The sequence below is a fragment of the Ochotona princeps genome, chromosome 1, assembly GCF_030435755.1.
Source record: "Ochotona princeps isolate mOchPri1 chromosome 1, mOchPri1.hap1, whole genome shotgun sequence".
In the NCBI taxonomy this organism is placed as follows: domain Eukaryota; kingdom Metazoa; phylum Chordata; class Mammalia; order Lagomorpha; family Ochotonidae; genus Ochotona; species Ochotona princeps.
The window spans coordinates 12757888-12776372 of record NC_080832.1 but is presented as its reverse complement, the minus strand read 5'-3'; the positions used below and the strand labels follow the sequence as shown (position 1 = coordinate 12776372).

General features: G+C 41.8%; 1 protein-coding gene across 1 annotated transcript in view; it reads right to left on the bottom strand.

Moving 5' to 3' along the window:
* The window catches only part of SYNE1 (spectrin repeat containing nuclear envelope protein 1), a 465933-nt gene that overhangs the window by 270325 nt on the left and 177123 nt on the right, over nucleotides 1-18485 (bottom strand). The window contains exons 33-41 of the mRNA XM_058663996.1: nucleotides 17758-17908; nucleotides 14544-14771; nucleotides 14068-14166; nucleotides 12094-12281; nucleotides 11364-11487; nucleotides 8590-8756; nucleotides 6745-6898; nucleotides 3969-4597; nucleotides 2114-2293 (exon numbers count right to left, since the gene is read on the bottom strand). Of these exons, the coding sequence (XP_058519979.1) occupies nucleotides 2114-2293; nucleotides 3969-4597; nucleotides 6745-6898; nucleotides 8590-8756; nucleotides 11364-11487; nucleotides 12094-12281; nucleotides 14068-14166; nucleotides 14544-14771; nucleotides 17758-17908 (1920 nt within the window). The remainder of the gene's footprint in view (nucleotides 1-2113; nucleotides 2294-3968; nucleotides 4598-6744; nucleotides 6899-8589; nucleotides 8757-11363; nucleotides 11488-12093; nucleotides 12282-14067; nucleotides 14167-14543; nucleotides 14772-17757; nucleotides 17909-18485) is intronic.

Sequence of the window (18485 nt, the reverse complement as noted above, 5' to 3'; positions counted from 1 at the left end):
CAATCAACAAAGTAAAAAGACAACCCACAGAATGGGAGAAGATCTTCACACACGACTTAGGTGATAGAGGGCTGATCTCCAGAATATACAAAGAGCTACAAAACAACCAAAATGTCAAAACAAACAAGCCACTCAAGAAATGGGCACGGGAAATGGGCAAACACTTCACAAAGGAACAAACCCAAATGGCAAATAAACATATGAAAAAATGCTCAAGTTCCCTGGCAATAAGGGAAATCCAAATTAAAACATCAATGAGGTACCACCTAACGCCAGTAAGACTGGCCCACATGAATAAAAGCACCAACAACACTTGTTGGCGAGGTTGCGGGGAAAAGGGAACCCTACTCCACTGCTGGTGGGGCTGCAGGCTGGTACAGCCTCTATGGAAATCAGTATGGAGAACATTCAAACAACTCAAATACAACATACCGTATGACCCAGCAATAGCACTCCTAGGAATATATCCAGAACAATTGTTTTATGAGAAACCAACATGCACTCCTATGTTCATAGCAGCACAATCAGTAATTGCAAAAACATGGAAGCAGCCAAAATGCCCATCAACAGAGGATTGGATAAGAAAGCTATGGTTCATCTACTCCATGGAATACTACTCAGCTATTAAAAAAAACAAAATGCAGTTCTTTGTGGCCAAATGGGCCAAACTGGAAACCATAATGCTAAGGGAAATGAGCCAATCCCAAAAGGTTAAATACCACATGTTTGCCTTAATTTGATATGATGTTATGTATAACAAGTTATGTTATGAATGTTATATGTTGTGTATAAACCAAAATTGAAATGTCAATGAGGTGGTCACAGAAGGTGGATAAGAAATCGCATTTACTTTTACCATATTGGTTACTCATTACTATGTCAATTAATTCCATAATGATGTAAATTTTTGCTGATGGTATGTTGGAGCTTTTAATTGATCGGGATGATACTCTGCTGGCTCTGTCTTCAGACCAGAGAGGGTATACCTAAGAAGCCGTTGAACTTGACTAGACAATAAGATGCTGGACTCTATGTTTGGTATATGCTTGCAATGGGGGAATCTCAACTGAACTTGAACTGTGGTTATGCAACAAGGTGGAGGAATCCACCATGGTGGGAGGGTTTGGGGAGGGGTGGGGAGAATCCCAGTACCTATGAAACTGTGTCACATAATACAATGTAATTAATGAATTTAAAATAAAATTTAAAAAAAAAAAAAAGAATAAACAATCGATACAGGATACTGTGCAAAGTAAAAGAAAGACAAATGATTATGCTCTATGTGACACCCTTTATACTGTGACTCTGAAAAAAGGCAAAACTACAGATACAGAGAACAGCTTAAAAATTCCCAGCAGTTCAAGGCAAGAGCATTGAGGTTTGTGGGGCATGAAGAAATTTTTTTTTTCACGGTGGCAGCACTGTTACGAAATGTGAATGTTGACATAGTCCCACAATTTTGTCCAAGCTCAGAGAAGTGAGCATTTGGGGCTATGGTTAAGGTGCCACTTGGGACTTGCATTTCCCGTGTCTGTCAGGGTTACTGTGCCTGCTCTGCCTCCCATTCCAGCTCCCAGCTGGCGCACACCTTGGGAGGCACCAAGCGATGGGTCTAGGTCACTGAGAAAGCAGAGAGTCACACTGAGCTCTTGGTTTTGGCCTGGCCCTGTCCCAGCTAGGGGCATGTAGGCAGTGAATTAGCGGACGGAAGATTCTCTCTGCCTCCTTACCTTTCAATAAAGAAAAACAGAATTTAAAATAATTGAAATACTTATTGAATTGTACAAGAAAAAAGGAAAGTTTTGTTGTATTTATATACTTCTATTCTATTTGAAAACTGCAATATGAGAACAAAAGAGAAAACTTAGAGTTTAAGACTCTTATTGTAGCTCTTTTTAATTGCTAACATCTGCTTTAGAGCACTGGCTTCCATGCGTGGTATCTATCTCAAGACCACATGCTTGACAACTTCTGGAGGACTGGATTTTTAAATGTGACAAAAGGTGGCAAGAGATATTACTGCTGCTCACATTAAGGCAAATCAACAGGACATGGTGCAATGTCACAAAATAGGAGGAAAATTAAAAATAGAACCGGAGCATTTTTTACTTACTTTTCATGAATTAATTTTTTTGTATCATCCCAGGTGGCTTCCAGGCGGTTTATCTCCTTGTCAACTTCCGGTGCAAAAGCCACATCTTTCTGGGCGATTTGCTTAGCCTTCTCTTTGAGCCAACACAGTTCATGCTCATGGGAATTCAATTCATCTTCTAGCTGATTAAACATTCTCAACCTGGGAATTAAATGTCATTTTAGGGTTAATTTTCTTAAGGCAAGAAAGTAAAATTTCTCTCCTATAGTATATGAGGGAGAATATAGACAAGAATTGCTAGAAAACTTGACCTGACAATCAGTGCATCTTAACTGGGAAAAATGCTTTCTGATTTTGCAGAAGAACTTACATGATATCTCAAAAACTACTAAATGTCATGCTACTGTACACCTTCATCTTTTTGCTGTGTCTATGCACTTTGCTGTGTTAGTATGATTTTGACCTGTGAACCAAGTAGGTGAATATTATTGCAAATGAAATCCTTTTGCATCATGAGATCCAATTCACACGAATAACTTTCAAGCATCACAGCTGCTCATCATCAGAATAGCTTTATAAAAAATTTGAACTTGAATGCACAACTGAATCAAAAAGATTGCCATGAGAAGCTGATTATTTGGTCTCCTCTAATATTTGAGTATTTATTGCCTCACAGAAGTTCTTTCTTTCTTGGATTTTGGCATAGTTTTATAGAATTTACAAAGGGAATATCAAGATAGTATTCCACTTTATTTTCACAATGAAGAGGCTGGAGGTGGTTTTCCCAAGGGGGCACAGAGAAGCATGGGCATGGATAGATGAACTGAATCCATTAATTAAATCTAAATTAGGAATCGGCATCTGGTGGGACACCATAATTCTTATCAGTTGTTGAGAGGTTAGCATGAGTGCTTGTGAAGTGCTTGCACCAAAAGTAGTCCTGAAGACAGGACAGGATTGAAAGTTCTATTAGCTGGGGAAAGGACCTTGAAATCTACTACACAAGGAACAAAGTATGGAGCGAGTGTAGGCTTGATCACTTGGCTTCTCGAATGCACTCACTTCGCAAAACACAAATTTGGCTTAGTTCCATTTCTTTGCACTCTTCTCCCTGAACAAGTTTCTCCATGTGGATAAACCCACCAAGTGGACTGGTCTCACTTGAAATGCACAGACCGCAAAGGGCTGCTTAGCTCCTTGCTAACCTCCTCTGCAAGAGAGCTCCTTCTTTCCGCTTGCTGTCCACCAACACCTGTCAGTTTCTCAACCTATCAGATTGGCCCAAACTCCCTAGGGGCTAGAAATTCTGAGGGAGGAATTTGCTCAAATATTTATCACCAGACTCACACATCTGCTTGGACCCTTCTATTCATCTTCCATGATATGGGATGCTCATACCAGCAATATCAGAGTAGCAATTCTAGTCTTGATTGCTCTGTTTCCAATTCAACTTCCTGCTAATGCACCTGGAAAAACCACTAAAAGTGGCTCCAGGACCTGGATCCCTTCCACCCTCATGGGAGACCTGGATGACAGAGTTATTGGCTCCTGCCACCACTGGCTGTTGCAGCCATTTAACCAGTGGATGAAAGTTTCTTTCTCTCTTCTTTCCTCACTTTCAACTAACTATTTTTTAAAAAATTAATGATATGATCTAGATGTGTTCTCATGTGTAAGTTCTCAGAGTGGATTATATGGAATCTTTTTCAACCTCAAGGAAGCCAAAAACATGTACTTCTCAAACGTCAAACAGGTCATGCATTTTATCTTCAAATATTCTTTAAAAGTCGCTGCATGCAGTCCTGTTAAGTTTTACACAAAGCTAATTTGAGCCTAAATAAAAAGTGCCAGCTGGCATGCACTCCTCTTCCCTTACCTCTGCTGCAGAGCCTGGCGGGTGGGTTCCCTCAAGCGCTCTTTGTCTGTCCTCTCTTCAATGTCCTCGATGCTTCTCAGTAGCTCCTCTTTCTGTTCTTGGAACGCTTTCTTCAACGCTCTCAGGGCATCTGCCTCACTCTGCTTGGTTCCCAGAAGGTTCTGGATCCTTTCTACTTCCACAGAGAGCTGATCAGCTATGGCTCTGCAGGAAATCCTTTGCTCGGAGCTCCCGCTTCTCAGACGATACTGGGCTTTGGCAAGGACGCCATCCAGACTGATGGCAGTGCATTCTAAGGTTTTAACATCCCCAATAGCATCATTCAGGTCCTTCTCTAATAACTCAGATTGTTTCTTGTTCATGCTGCTGGTTGCCTCCACTGTTTCCCGCAGCCGGTGTAAGAGTCCAGACATAGAGGCATGGCTCTGAAGAAATTCTGTCAACTGGGACAGGGCTTGCTGCCTCCTCCCCACAACCTGGCTGGCCTCCTCAAACAGCTGGAAGCAGTCCTCTGCCTTGCCCTGCAGCAGGTGGAGGTCCTCAACTCGGCCCAGAGACCCCAGCTTTACCAGGTGGCCCCGCAGGCTCTGCAGTTCTCCCTTTTTGCCTTCTATTTCTGCTGCATGGTCCTGAAAGGGAAGAGAAATGGGCTGAAGTCTCAGGGCATGACCATTTATGAGATGGATGCACTGTAGATTTTGTGAGGTCAACTTACATTCCAAGTGTAATACATTCTGCAGCAGATAGAGGTTATTTATGGCAATCATGTTTTGGAAACGTCCATAAAATATCTCATTTTCCTCATTTGGCTATTTCATCTAAAACACAATTCCGAATTGCAATGACAATGTGAGTAGAAACTATCCATTATAATATATTGATTATTTGGAAGATGTTTTTGAAAGAGTTAAAGAGAAAGAGAGAGGGATACCCAGAGAGAGCTCTTCTATCTGCTAGCCTGTTCCCCCAGATGTCTGCAATGGCCAGAGCTCGCTTGGTCTGAAGCTGAGAATCAGGAGCTTCTTGCAGGTTTCCCAGATGGATGCAGGGGCCCAAGGTCTTAGCCTACATGCACACTGTTTTTCCAGGCTAAAAGTGGGGAACTGTATAAGAAGTGGAGCAGCTGGGACTCTATTCAGCACTCAGCCTCAAATTTGGAATATTTTTACAAGTTACCTAATACAGAATATGTTTATAAACATTGAATACATTAACAGGGTAGGCATTTGGAGGAATGATTGAGCCACAAGTTAGGATGCCCACACAGAGGATCTGGTCCAAGTCCTAGCTCTGTTCCCAGCACCTCACCTCCTGTTAACGCAGTGCTTGAGAGGCAACCATCATTGGCTCAGACAGTTAGTTCCCTAGTTCTCATGTGGGGGACTTGGACAGAGTTCCTGGTTTCTGACTTCTGCTTGTTCTCGCCCTAGACAACAATGACATTTGGGAAGTGAAGCCAAAGATGAGAGCCTTCTGTCTGTCTCTCTGTCTCTTTCCCTCTCTCTGCCTATCTCTTTGTGTTTCTCTCTAGTAAACAGAAAATTTAAATATTTAAATATTGTATATACAAATGCATATATACATATATATGTATATATAGATATATATGTGAGTGTAATGGTATGGTTCATTTTTTCTTTTAATTTTTGCTTTTCATGATAGTTTCTTAGGCTCAGGGAATTCCTCTTCCACCCTCCCCATTCTCCCTTCTCCCCAGTGTGTTTCCCTAAATAACAATAGCATAATCCTTCCACAACAGTCACAAGTCCATCATTCTGCTATTTATATCATGACATTGTAGGTATAGACAATGGTAAAACATCTAGCATCCTACTGTGAAGTTTCACTAGGGGTGTGTGGGTAGAGAGGCACACTGCAATGCATCTTCACTCTACAGTCTATTTGCTTCCATTATACAGTCCTTCTAGATAAATATATGTATATACTTGTTTACATATGTATCTGTTAATCTTGTATTTTGCATGAAGGTTGCCTTATATCACAGAGTCCTTTCGAGATTTGCTTATTTCAAAATGCAGTTAATGTTGGTAGAGTTTATCAAAGAAGGAGGAAATACTCCAAGATGTGCATTAGCATCCTTCAGAGGTGAAGAGCTGAAAAGAATCTTAGTTGCCCCTCTAACGCAGAGCAGAGCAGAGCGGACTATCCAAAGGGGGCTTGACTGCCTCACCAGGACTCCTGTTCACACCTAACTGCCTCCCATCCTGAAGAAACAGATCACCAAAACCATCACGAGGTAAACAATGAACAAATGCCAAATGTTTTAAGTGTTGTCGTAAGCACATTATGTAGCTTATCTTAATTATACCCATTTAATAATATCATTTTTCTACATTTTCTACATTTTTGGATAGCATATAGAATTCATAAAAGGTAAAATAAATCACAAATATTAAACCACTTTAAATGTAAATAGTAACTCAGAAAAAACTAGATTGTTTAGAGTCCAAGTTTTCGGTTTGAACATTGGAATAAAACATAGTAGCTAGCTTTAAAATGGGTCTTCACATCATGTTATCCTAAAAAAAATCATTATTGTACAAAGAAAGTTCCTTAAGGTGGTTGCTCATTCAATGAAAAGTGACTTTGCCTATTTATTTGCCTGGACCAAGAAGCTCAATTGTCTGAATGTTTTCAAATGAAGAGAAAGCTGAATTGCTGCTGTGTGTCTCACTTCATTGTCACTTCCCTTTGTAACCCAAGAACCTTTCTTATGGGCAAAATTTTTTTTCAGTCCAGAAAGAACACACTTTACCTTGTGCCGAGTGAGAGCCACCTGCTGGTCTGCCATGCTGATCTCAGAAGTAGTTTGTAATTCACCCAGAAACAGCTTAATCCACACAGAAAAAGAAAGCAGCAGCTCATCAAACTGCTGGTGTTCGGCCACCACAGACTGGAGAAAGTTAGCCCTGCGCAGGAGAGAAGGCTGTTGAAATGCCCAAGCGAGCAGAACTCATGGTACATTTTGGGAAATAAACTTACGCCAAGGCAGCGATCTCCCTCACTGATACTTCCAGTCCTGATCTTCTCCCAGCTTCCCTGTCACAGTTACCGCTGCCACATGCTCCCCAATCCATATCTTTCCCACCACATCCAGTCTGTTTTCCTATCAGTGCCTCTACAGACACTGACCGTGGAACCTTCTCTGTTTCTAATACCCTAATCCTGGTTGAAATCACATCTCCTGCCCAACATAAAACTTAGCATCACCCGGATCAGCCTTGTTCATTCACTTGCTTAACTTGCTTAATTATATATTCATCTTTCTCCTGTTCTTTTCTGTGACCTTATAATGAGAGCAAGGATTTGCTGGACTGGTTCATCGTTAAACCTCTAGCACCCATAAAGGTGCCTGGTTTATAGTCAGAGATGAACTGGGAATTATGTAATAAATGAATTAGTCAATTAGTAATATGCCTTGAAAGCTCAGAAGCCAAAATTAGTCTTAAACACAACACCTTAATCCAACACTAGTATTCATTATGATTTGTAACTAATGTTTAGCATTTAAAAATGAACTTTCATGTTTTAACCTGCATAAAGTCATTTATAGTTTATCCTCACATGCACAAATTTCAATTTGAATGCTTTGACATGAATACAATGCTTTAAAAGTGTTTTATTCTAATAGCCTATTTGTTGTACAGAAAATTGCAGCTTTCAAGAGTTGGCATCAAATCTTTCTTTAAGCTTTCCTTACCCCATTCTCCCATTGGTTCTCCTGTTATCTTGATATTGATACACAGATTACTGGAGTCTAGGAATTCTGTATTTTTGTGGCTCCAGTAACTGATATGGTATGGTACTCAGCAAGCACTCAGTAAACACTTGCTGATAAATAGTGGAGTAAGCACAAGATCCATGAAGGTAATTAATGCGAATCTGGGTACTCGGTAGCATCAACACACAGAAAAACGCCTGGTTCACTGTAGCAACTCAGAAGGTATTCGCTGAATGAGGGAAGGATAAAACTGTCCGGAAAGGCTAAAGGCTTGTCCAGGACCACACAGTAAATGACAGCCATTTAAAGGAAATGTGTCCTCTTTGATCAGAAAGGAGTAGATGGATAATTGCCAGCCACCCCTGTTATACACAGAGGTGTATACCAGGTGTAATAACCACTCTCCCTGTTTGCCCCCAGTCATCTATACTGAGCTGCACTAGAGGCAGTGGTGTGTGTGTGACACCCCTAGTGGAAAGGCAGCTTATGAGGCAAAGCTTTAGTTACCAGTTTCTTTCCGCTCTCAAACTGTTCAGTCAATAAACAAGCATTACCAAATCTACTTTGCTTAACATATTTCCATTGATCAAAATGTTCGCTCTGATTTTAACAAAAATGTAGTACAATTGTTAAAGATTTATTTTTTTATATTAAATATACTTGTTGAATTATTTAATGATACAGTTCCATAGGCTTTGGGGTTTCCCTCCCCCACCAACCCAAAAGACTTGGACATTAGAATGATTGACCAAGCAGTTTTTGTCTGTGATATTCTCTGATAAGCTGAATGAAGTAATAACAAACCACCTATGCTTTCTTTCCTACCACACTCATCACTTAGAAGCCAGCGTGCAGTGCAGTAACTGTTTCAGCACCAACCGTTTGCTCATCAGCTGTGGCAAGTCTCTCCACCTCTCATCCAGCTGCTCCAAGTGCTGTGCCATCATCTCCACATCATCTTTGGAGGCCAGCGAGAACAGGGACTCCTTCAGCTGCACAAGACGGCTGTAGGAGGAGCCCTGAGATGCTGCTTCATCCTGCAAAGCCTAAGGCAGCAGAACACGTCACACATGTTGGTCTAGCAAGAAACACTGCAAGATACAGGTGCATGCCACCAAAAGTTTGTGTTCTTCCTTGGGGCTGAAGAACATTTTATTACTTGATTATTATTATTATTTTTAAATTTACTTAAGGGGTAGACACACACACACACACAAGACAGGGAGACTTTTATTTGCTGCCTTACTTCCTCAAATTCCCACAGTGCCAGGGCTGGTCCTGACCAAATCCAGACACTGGAAAATCAATCTCGGGCTTCCACATGAATGACAGAGAGCCAACTATTTGAGCCATCACCTGCTGCCTGCTAGGGTGCAAACCAATAGGAAGCTATAATAGAGAACATTTGGGACTGGAGTGTTGGCACTCCAATATGGGATGTGGGAGTCCTGAGTGTTGTCTTAACCACTGTCCCAAATACCTGTCTGCATCATTTGATTTACACATGGCAACACTTCACTTTTTTTTAAGGTTTATTTTATTTTCAATTGGAAAGTTAAAAATACAGAGAGAAGGAGAGACAGAGAGGAAGATCTTCTGTCCATTGATTCACTCCGCAAGCGTCCACAATGGCTAGAGCTGTGCCAATCTGAAATCAGGAGCGAGGAGGCTCTTCCAGCCCTCCCATGTGGGTGCAGGGTCCCAAGGCATTGGGCCATCCTCGACTGCTTTCCCAGACCACAAGCATGGAGCTGGATGGGAAGTGGGGCCACCAGGGATTAGAACTGGTGCCCATATGGAACCCTTGTGTGTGCGAGCTGCGGACTTTAGCCACCAGGGTACTGTTTCAGGTCCAGAAACACTTTACCTTTAATGCAAATGTTAAAATACTGCTAGAATGGAGTGAGTCTTGCAAAGTCTGAATTATATTAAATTATAATAATGTAGAAGTTGCTAACTCATTTTCATGGTACAGAGACAACAGTCATTAAATCTCTTCAGCACTATGGTCAAAAATCAAAGTTGATTCTAACTAGTAAGAGAGAACCACTCATTAAAACAGACAACATAAAATGGTGTTAAGGGAGATAATTACTACAGCACAGCTCATAGTGGATGCCTGTCCCAAGGAAGCCAATGAATGAGTAAGGTACCACAAAGCAGAACTTGGATTGTGCTGAGTCACATTTGGCCCACCAGAGAGAAGCAGTGTGGCTGGTGCAGTGTGTGCCTGCACCAGGGCTGCAAACTCCCCGCCATCTCCTAACTCGTTTCCATACAGTGACACACAGGAACACGGTTGCAGCATACAAATCTCTGTCCTCATACGCCTTAAAACTTTCAGAATGAAGCTAGCGCATCCCCTCTTGGAGCACCTTACATGTGCTGGCAAAAATAAGCCTGTGGTACCAGAATCCCATATGGGCCCTGGTTCTAATCTTGCTCCATGCTAACTGTCTGGGAAAGCAGTGGCGGATGGGCCAAGTGCTCGGGCAGCTATACCCACCTGGGGGAATTAGGAGAAGCCCTTTGCCTGGTCCTGCTCTGGCCACTGCAACTGATTGGAAGTGAACCAACGAAGAGTAGACCTCTCTCTTCCTTTCTCCCCACCCACTGTAACATTGTCTTTCAAATAACAATGAATACATTAAAAGAAGAGGAGGAAGGGGAGGAGGAGGAAGAAGAGCCAGACTGTGAACTAAGGACAGGGGTTTTCTCAGCAGAGGAGAGTCACTGCTGTTTTCTGATGAGAGCCTCCTACGGAAGGTGGGAACGTCCGTGTTTAACAAGCTGGGAAGGTAGAACGCAGATACAGAGGACGGTCATGGTTAGGGAGGGAAAAAAAAAGATGCTCTGATCAAGACTTTCTAGAAGTGATCATGAAAAGCAAAGGAGCTGAGCTTTCACCCCAGGCTTACTGTAAAGTTTCATGGGAGAAAACTGGGGTATAAATCTAATGTGACAAATTTCTTCTGAGCAGTGATTTTGTCTCTTGAGGATTTTTGGGGTTTTTTTGTTTGTTTGCTTTTTCATAGTCAGCACCACTTACAGAAAATTACTAATCTCCAAACATCAGCAATATTACTTCTAGCTTCCATAACATTAAAATTTTTGCAAGTTAATTAGCTGGCTTTTTCAAGAATGTAATAAGCTGGTATATTTTTTTGGCATTTTTATCTACCTGAATTTCTGCACATTCACTTTAAGTCTTGCCTGAAAGTGAAACCTCTCTATCTTTTACTACTCCGTCACCTTTTTTTAGTAAAACTTCACATACATGTGCGTCAGATTCTCCCTACACTCAGCTTTCACAATCATTAACTGATAACCAAGCTTGTTTGATCTACACCTGTCTTCTGCCCCTCTTCCATCAGCTCTGCCAACATCATGTCTGTTCAAATGTGAGAAGACTCGCACCGCAGGATTTCTAGCCCATCATGGAAACTGACTACCACAAAGTACTTGTCATCATTATTTCACCTTTCAGGACCACATTGCTGCTTTAGGGTTCCCTCGCATTACGTGATACTGCAAGGGGCACAAAACCAGCCCCACATTAAGTTGAATGTAGGTTTCTTCAGTTATTTTTTTTTAAGAGAATGAAGACATAACAGAGCGTTTGGTTTCCCAGCCGTGAACCTCCCTGGACTTGCCTGTACCAGTTGAAGTTCACGCTCCACCTTGACTCTGTCCGCGGAGAGGTCTGTTTCCGGAGAACCAGCTATGGCTTCGCACCGCTCCAGCCACGTCACAAAGGACAGCAGCTCTTTTTCCAACCTAAGGCCATCAGAGAAAAGAAATGTGTTTACCCAACATTGCCGTGTCAAAGCATGAGACATTTCTGAAGTTGGAGTGTCCAACCAGGGTCATTATAAAGAAATCAGTGTGAGTCATTTCACTCTGAATAATTTGTATGATCAATATGCATCCCCTTAACCCTGGAAGATCCTCATCTTCTATGGAGGTCAATGATCCCCAAAATACACAAATGAGTTGCTGTATTTTGCAACTGGGATAGAAAGTTCCATTTCTTAAAGAAGATTTATCCCAGAATTTCCTACTTACCAGTTGAAGAAGCTCAAGACAAAAACCAAGCTTAGGGTCTGGCACGATAGCCTAGTGGCTAAAGTTCTCACCTTGCATGTGCCGGGTTCTAACCCTGGCGGCCCCACTTCCCATCCAGCTCCCTGCTTACGGCCTGAGAAAGCAGTGGAGGACGGCCAAAGCCTTGGTACCCTGTATCTGTTTGGAAGACCCGGAAGAGGCTCCTGGCTTGAGGAGTAAATTATCGGATAGAAAATCTTCCTCTCTGTCTCTCCTCCTCCTGTATATCTGACTTCACAGTAAAAATAAATAAATCTTTGGGAAAAAAAACCAGCTTACCTCTGCCAGTGGGCCAGCAGGGTCCCCAGCAGAGCCTGCCTCTCTTTCGCCCTCCTTAGAGACTCCTCGTATCGCTGGCTCAGAGCCACAGCCTCTTGCACGCAGGAGTCCCTGCTTGGCACCTTCTGGGCACTGGCTGAGAAGGCAGTCACGGTGCTGCCCAGTGACTCCAGACCCTGGCAGAGGTCCTAAGAACACAAATGGAATGTGGGGGTTCTGAGAGACGTGCATTGCCAAGTTACATATATATACCTTGCTTTCTGCGAACATACCTAACATAATATCTGACTTATAAATAAATGAGGAGCGGGAAAAGATCAACAGCAACTAAAAACTGCACAACTGTAACAAAACTTGCAATAAAAATCATTTAAAATGTAGTTATGTTTGGTATTTGCCACTGCGTACTCTTAGGCCATGGCTGAGTGTAAGTAGCTAGAACTACGAGGAAGTGCTGTACGGCAAACACACCAGATTCAGCAAGGGGAGTCAGGGTCTGGAGCCCCGTCATCACAAAATGCTCTCCCTCTGACATCATAAGCAGCAACGGCACCAATGATTGATGGCAAACACAGCACTCTTCCATCTTCATCTCCAGCCAGTGGGAACACTGGAGCTTCCAGCTCTGCCCTGAACCTACCCCACACTTCCCGGATGTGCTCAGCAGAGATAGTCCACAAGGGAGAGTGGGCCCCCCTGCATCCGACCAACTCCAGCTCTCTCTCAACATTCTGGTGTTTTTGTGAACATTATGAGTCCTTTTCTACTGACTTTGTATTTAAAGGACACCAATTTTTTTTTAATTTATTTTTATTGGGAAGTCAGATTTACAGAGAGAAGGAGAGGCAGGAAGAAAGATTTTCTATCTGCTGGTTCACTCTTCAAGTAGCTGCAATGACTGGAGCTGAGTCAATCTGAGGCCAGAAGGCAGGGGCTTCTTCTATATCTCCCTCATGGGTACACAGTCCCAAGTCTTTTCGCCATCTTCTAGCGCTTTGGGAACTGGATGGGAAGTGGAGCAGTTGGGACATTAACTGGCATCCACATGGGATCCAAGTATATGCAAGCTGAGGACATAAGCTACTAGGCTACCATGTTATCTTTGTTAAAATATATAGGAAGCGATACAATAACAACAGGTTCTGCTGGAGATAAAATAATCTCCTGGTGCCACATACTAGTGCAGCACCAATGGATGGACTCCTCATTTTCATGAGAATAAGACACATACTGTCATTATGCTGATCTCACAGGTGGCAACATCAAGACAGAGAAAAATAACTTAGGGCCAGAGGCGGGGTATTTCAGGCTAAGCTTCTGCCTGTGGTGCCAGCAATACTGGCATCCCATAGAGGTGCAGGTTCCAACCCTGGCTGCTTCATATCTGATCCAGTACCCTTCTTAAGGGTTGGGAAAGCAATGGATAATGGTCCAAGGCCTTGGGACCATGCAGCTGTGTGTGAGACGTGAAGAAGTCTCTGGCTCTGGTTTCAGACCAGCCCCAGCTCTGGATCTTGTGGTCACTTGGAGAGTGAACTAGCAGAGAGAAAATCCTTCTTCGTCTCTCCTCTCTCTGTGACTCTATCTTTCAAATAAAAAATCAATAAATCATAACAAAGGAAATCTATTATTGGAAAAAAACAGAATGCTATTCTCTCTGGAGTTGCATTACTAACCTTTTGTCTATTAAAATAGTCTACCAAACACATCTTTTCTTTCGAGAGGATTATAAAATCTTAATTCCAAGCTAAATGGCTACCCTATCAAATAGATTCTAAATGAACACTCTTTTCATGCATATTTTGTTTAGAACTTATTTATATAGTTACATTTCTTACATGAAGTGAATGTTTGAACTATATAATGTGTGAACATGAAAGTCTTCGCAACTAAATTTTCATAAAAATATTGACTGTTTTGTTTTCAAGTGGGAATGATCAAATTTTGAGCTGAAATGTTAGAGCATATTCTTACCATATGTTCTTGGAGTACTTTGTATGTTTCTGTAGCTGAAGAACATATTTTAATGGGACCACAAAGCTTATCTTCAAATTCAGACACAGACAGCTGGATCTAAAGCATGAGTCAAAGACAAAAACATTGGTGACAAAAATATAACACAAGACTAAAAAGATGACAAAGCAATTTTCCTACCTTTTATAATCAGCATTCAATGCATAATAAAATTCATTTTAAAATGCACAAAATCAGTGGGCTTCGTTATTTGAAAAAAATATCAGGCTACATGACCACTTGAACGGCAATGTATAATACTTACATACCACTACATATGATTACAGAAATGCTTATGATTTTGATAATCATTGATAGCTGGACTAACAGGTGGTAAATTATATCTCTTGCTTATTCCATAACTCGCAGATTTATTGCCTTTCTTTAAAACTGCAATGTGAGAGACGCAAAGGCAGCATTCAGGGAGCAGCTCGTACCTTTCTAAGACTCTCGTCAAACTTGCGCTGCTGAGAGAGATGTGCCAGGGCCGTCCCTTCCAGGCTCTGTGCGCGCTCCCGGAGCTCCTCACAGTACCTCCTCACTTGGGTCAGTTTGGCTTTGATTCGGGCAGATTCTCCAACGGTAATAAACTGAGCAAAAGACTGAACGTCTTCTTCTAATCCTGCAATGCTGCCCATCTTCCTTTCTGTTTCCTGAATGGTGACCTAATGTTTGAAACAAGAAACACTGATTGTAGGCTGAGCAAGAATGGCTTCCTGAATGAATGATCTGCAGAGACAGAAAAGCAAGGGCAATTCCCTTCGCAGATTCACATATTCGAGTAGAAAGCAGCTGTGGGGTACACCGTGCTTGCTGACCCCAATGGGGAGGTCGAGGCGGCAGACGCAGCGAATGCAAGGCAGCAGGGCTGCACTGGCTGGTACAGGGTAAAGCAGAGCAGCTACTGGGCACAGAGAGGGAGGGTTTCCAGTGTACCTGAGGATGCAGAGAGCTGCCTGCTGCCCTTACCACCATGCATTGTCGTTGACTGACCTTGGGAAGGAGTGTGCTAGCAACTCCAGGAATGTAAACATTGACACTCATTTAGGTTTCCCAAACATGTAGCTGCTATTTCATGTTTTGACTAAACAAGGCTTCCTGATGGCATTTCTGGTTCAAAATGTGTCACCTGTTCTCCATGTCTATGGTTTCCACGTTTAGAACGTATTTTCTGGTCCCATCTCAGCAATCAGACTCATCACATTTAAGGAGGGATCTAAGATTTTAATTTCTCAAAAATTCTCAGAGAAGTGGACACGATAGAGTCAGGGACTGCTCGGTTGTACCTCTTTCATTTTCCCTCCCCAGGAAGAAACCCGCACACTGGGATTTTAACCTGAGGCAGACGACATAACACACATTAGCACATGTGTGGAAAGTACCAGAGAACTCGACAGGAGGTGTCTATCCCTCAGAAACAGCTGTGTATAAGAGAAGTAAAATTCTATCTTTGAGGAAAAGGCTAAGCCTTTTCACACATCACAATAGTGCCAAACTTTTAGACAAATCTCCATGAATAATTTAAATGAAAACTGCTATGTTAGGAAAAAAACATCTGTGACTTCTGTTAATATTAAACTCTTACAGGGCAGTAAGCTTCAGGTAGATATTGCTTATTTTTCATGTGTGAGAAACAGCAGAATAGCTGATGAGTATTTGTGGCTTAATAGCTACTCTTTTTTAATCCTAATTTTAGAAAAAAATACCCATAAATTCAAGATGTATGCCTTCTGCAACTGTTTTATGAGTCACATGAATACTAGTCCATTTCAGCAAGACCTTCGACCCACTGCATTGTTGGTTTGTGGATAACAAAAGGTGTGTGTGTGTGTGTGTGTGAGTGTGTGTGTGTGTGTGTGTGTGTAGCTTATCCACAGGCAGTGAGGAACAAAAGATCAGTTCCATGGAAGAGCCCGCGATGCTTAGCGGAAATCGACTTCAGGTATCTATCCTATAAGCAAGCTGAATGCTTTATTAATTTTAATCTCGAAGAAAGTTATGTTAAAAATACTGCTCTCTTTTTAATATTTTCTCTACGATAGTTTTCTCTTTGGAAATGGAATGAGCCTGGTCAGCCCACCTCCCCGGAACAGAGATCTCTGTTTCCTTTCTTCTGGTAGACGCATTTTCCTTCGTATATATCCTCAGCTAATACATCTCTGGATAATTTTCAACATGGCAAATGGGACATAGAAAAATGCAGCATTCTTCTAGTCTGATGGCATGATAATCCACACTTGAATATTTATATCTTTAATAAACATAATGTATACTATTTTACCCTGTGGGGATGAGCAGAGATCACCCTTGACCGTGGGTGTGGTTCAGAGGTCTGAGAACACGTGTTCAGACAGCAGTAAATGAATCCTAGTCAGGGCATAGATATTTAGAAGCATATTTTCATTTTTTTTAAAGGGGAAATCTTGGAGACCAAACTACTCAAATGTGAGAATTTAGGGGGAAATGTTTGGGTGTCAGATTTATACGGCAGGTTTAAAGATTTAAATTATTTCTTGAATGTTCTTTATCATGTTGCATCTATCTTTCCTAGCAGAGCACAGAACACACGACCGACTGTGGGCACCTCATCTCATGTACCCACAGAGACAGGAGGCCTGGGCCAGGCAAGGAGCAGCGACACGACCTTGCACCCGCCCACCCGACACATGGGCATAACTTGTGCTGAGTCATTATGTAACATGTTTTCTCATCTCACCATTTATTTTGCTCTTTTATATTGAACCAAATGGGACTTCCTTTCCCCATCCCCACTAATGAAAGGTTAAAAGAAAGGGAGAGGAATTGATATTAAAAAGGATTGACTGAATTTTGAAAATGTGCACATTTCATAAAATAAAGCAAAGGAGATGAGCACTCCAAGCTCACTTCTTTCAGCCCACTTTTTTCCTGACAGTTTGAGGCAAGAAAATGATGACGCTCCTATCTACAGGAGCATTTAAAATTTCAGAATATGTCTGTCCATGTTCTTGGTCATTAACAAAAATATAGTGTGGGTGGGAAGCTTTCTTTCTGCCAGGAGCTGTTGGGACACTTACAACATCATGAATGTGCCATGTATAATTAGCAACTCACAAATTAACCTGCTATAGATTTACTGAATTTCAATTCAACCTGCGGCTGCCTTGCCAGTGCCAGACCAAATGAATTCAAAGGTTTATGCATCTTGCAAGTTGAATGTTCCTCACCCCAGCAGTCTGACTCTTCACCTAAGGAAAGTGACTTCTTGAGCTCCCTCCTGTGGTTGGTGAGGGAAACAACACTAACCCTTGAGCTATTTGGGCTCTAACAAGATGAAGCCATTTCTTGCGGTAACATTGAATTAACAGCGTACTTCACGGGAAGTTAATTCAAAATCAAGGAAAAGAACTGTGTAACCATAAAAATATTTTAATGATATTTCACACAATATTGACTTTAAATGCATCATTCAGACAGTGTTAATACATAATTCCGTCTATAGAGTATGGTCTCTTGCATTCATCAAGATCTCTCAGCTGGGATTTTGTGTGGATTTAATTGCAATGGAGTCATGCAACAATGAAAGATTAGTCCGGGGAACCACATGGCTTTTAAGAAAGAAGTTGTTAAAAGCTAGACATAGGTGCTAAATGCAATCTGGGAGCAGGTCACCTTGATTTGGCTCATCTGCATGTCCAGGGTGGATGACGACGCTTCCAAGCCATTGAGTTCATTTTCTTTCTCGGTTATCCAGGCAGACAGGGTCTCAAAATTACTGCCAAAATGATCCCACTTGCTTTTCACCATTTCCATGGTTTTAATACTAAAATTAACCAAATTAAGTAAATAAAATACAATATTTTAACAGAGAACAGAAGCACATTATTTTTTCTTCAGTCACCAGGTGAAACTATAGTGAAGACATTTGACTATGTCTAAGTTGAAACCATAGAATGGAATCCTAATTCACAGGCTTGGAGTCTTCTATTTACCTCAGAGAATGAATATTGAACAACACTCCCATCTGCGCTATGCTACAAACAGCACCGCTGTGCGCCAAATAAACACTGAACCCAAGTGTAGCTGGACACCTATGCGCATGTGACCAGTAGTCACCACGCCTCATTCTACTCAAGCGCACCAGAGTCGATGCCACTGCACACAGTCTTGCACGTGTGCTATTCCTTTGGAAACGCTCTTCCTTCTCATACAGGAGACACACTGCCAGCATGCTTTACGATGAAACACACTTAGACAATTCATCTTTGCGATCCAAACCCCAGGCCAGAAGGTAGGACCTGTTTTACCATGGGTGCTAGATCTGTGATTTTTTAAACTAAAGTGATTGCACCTTCTAATAAATGTCCCCCTGTCCTGATTCCAAATGATTTTCAAAAACT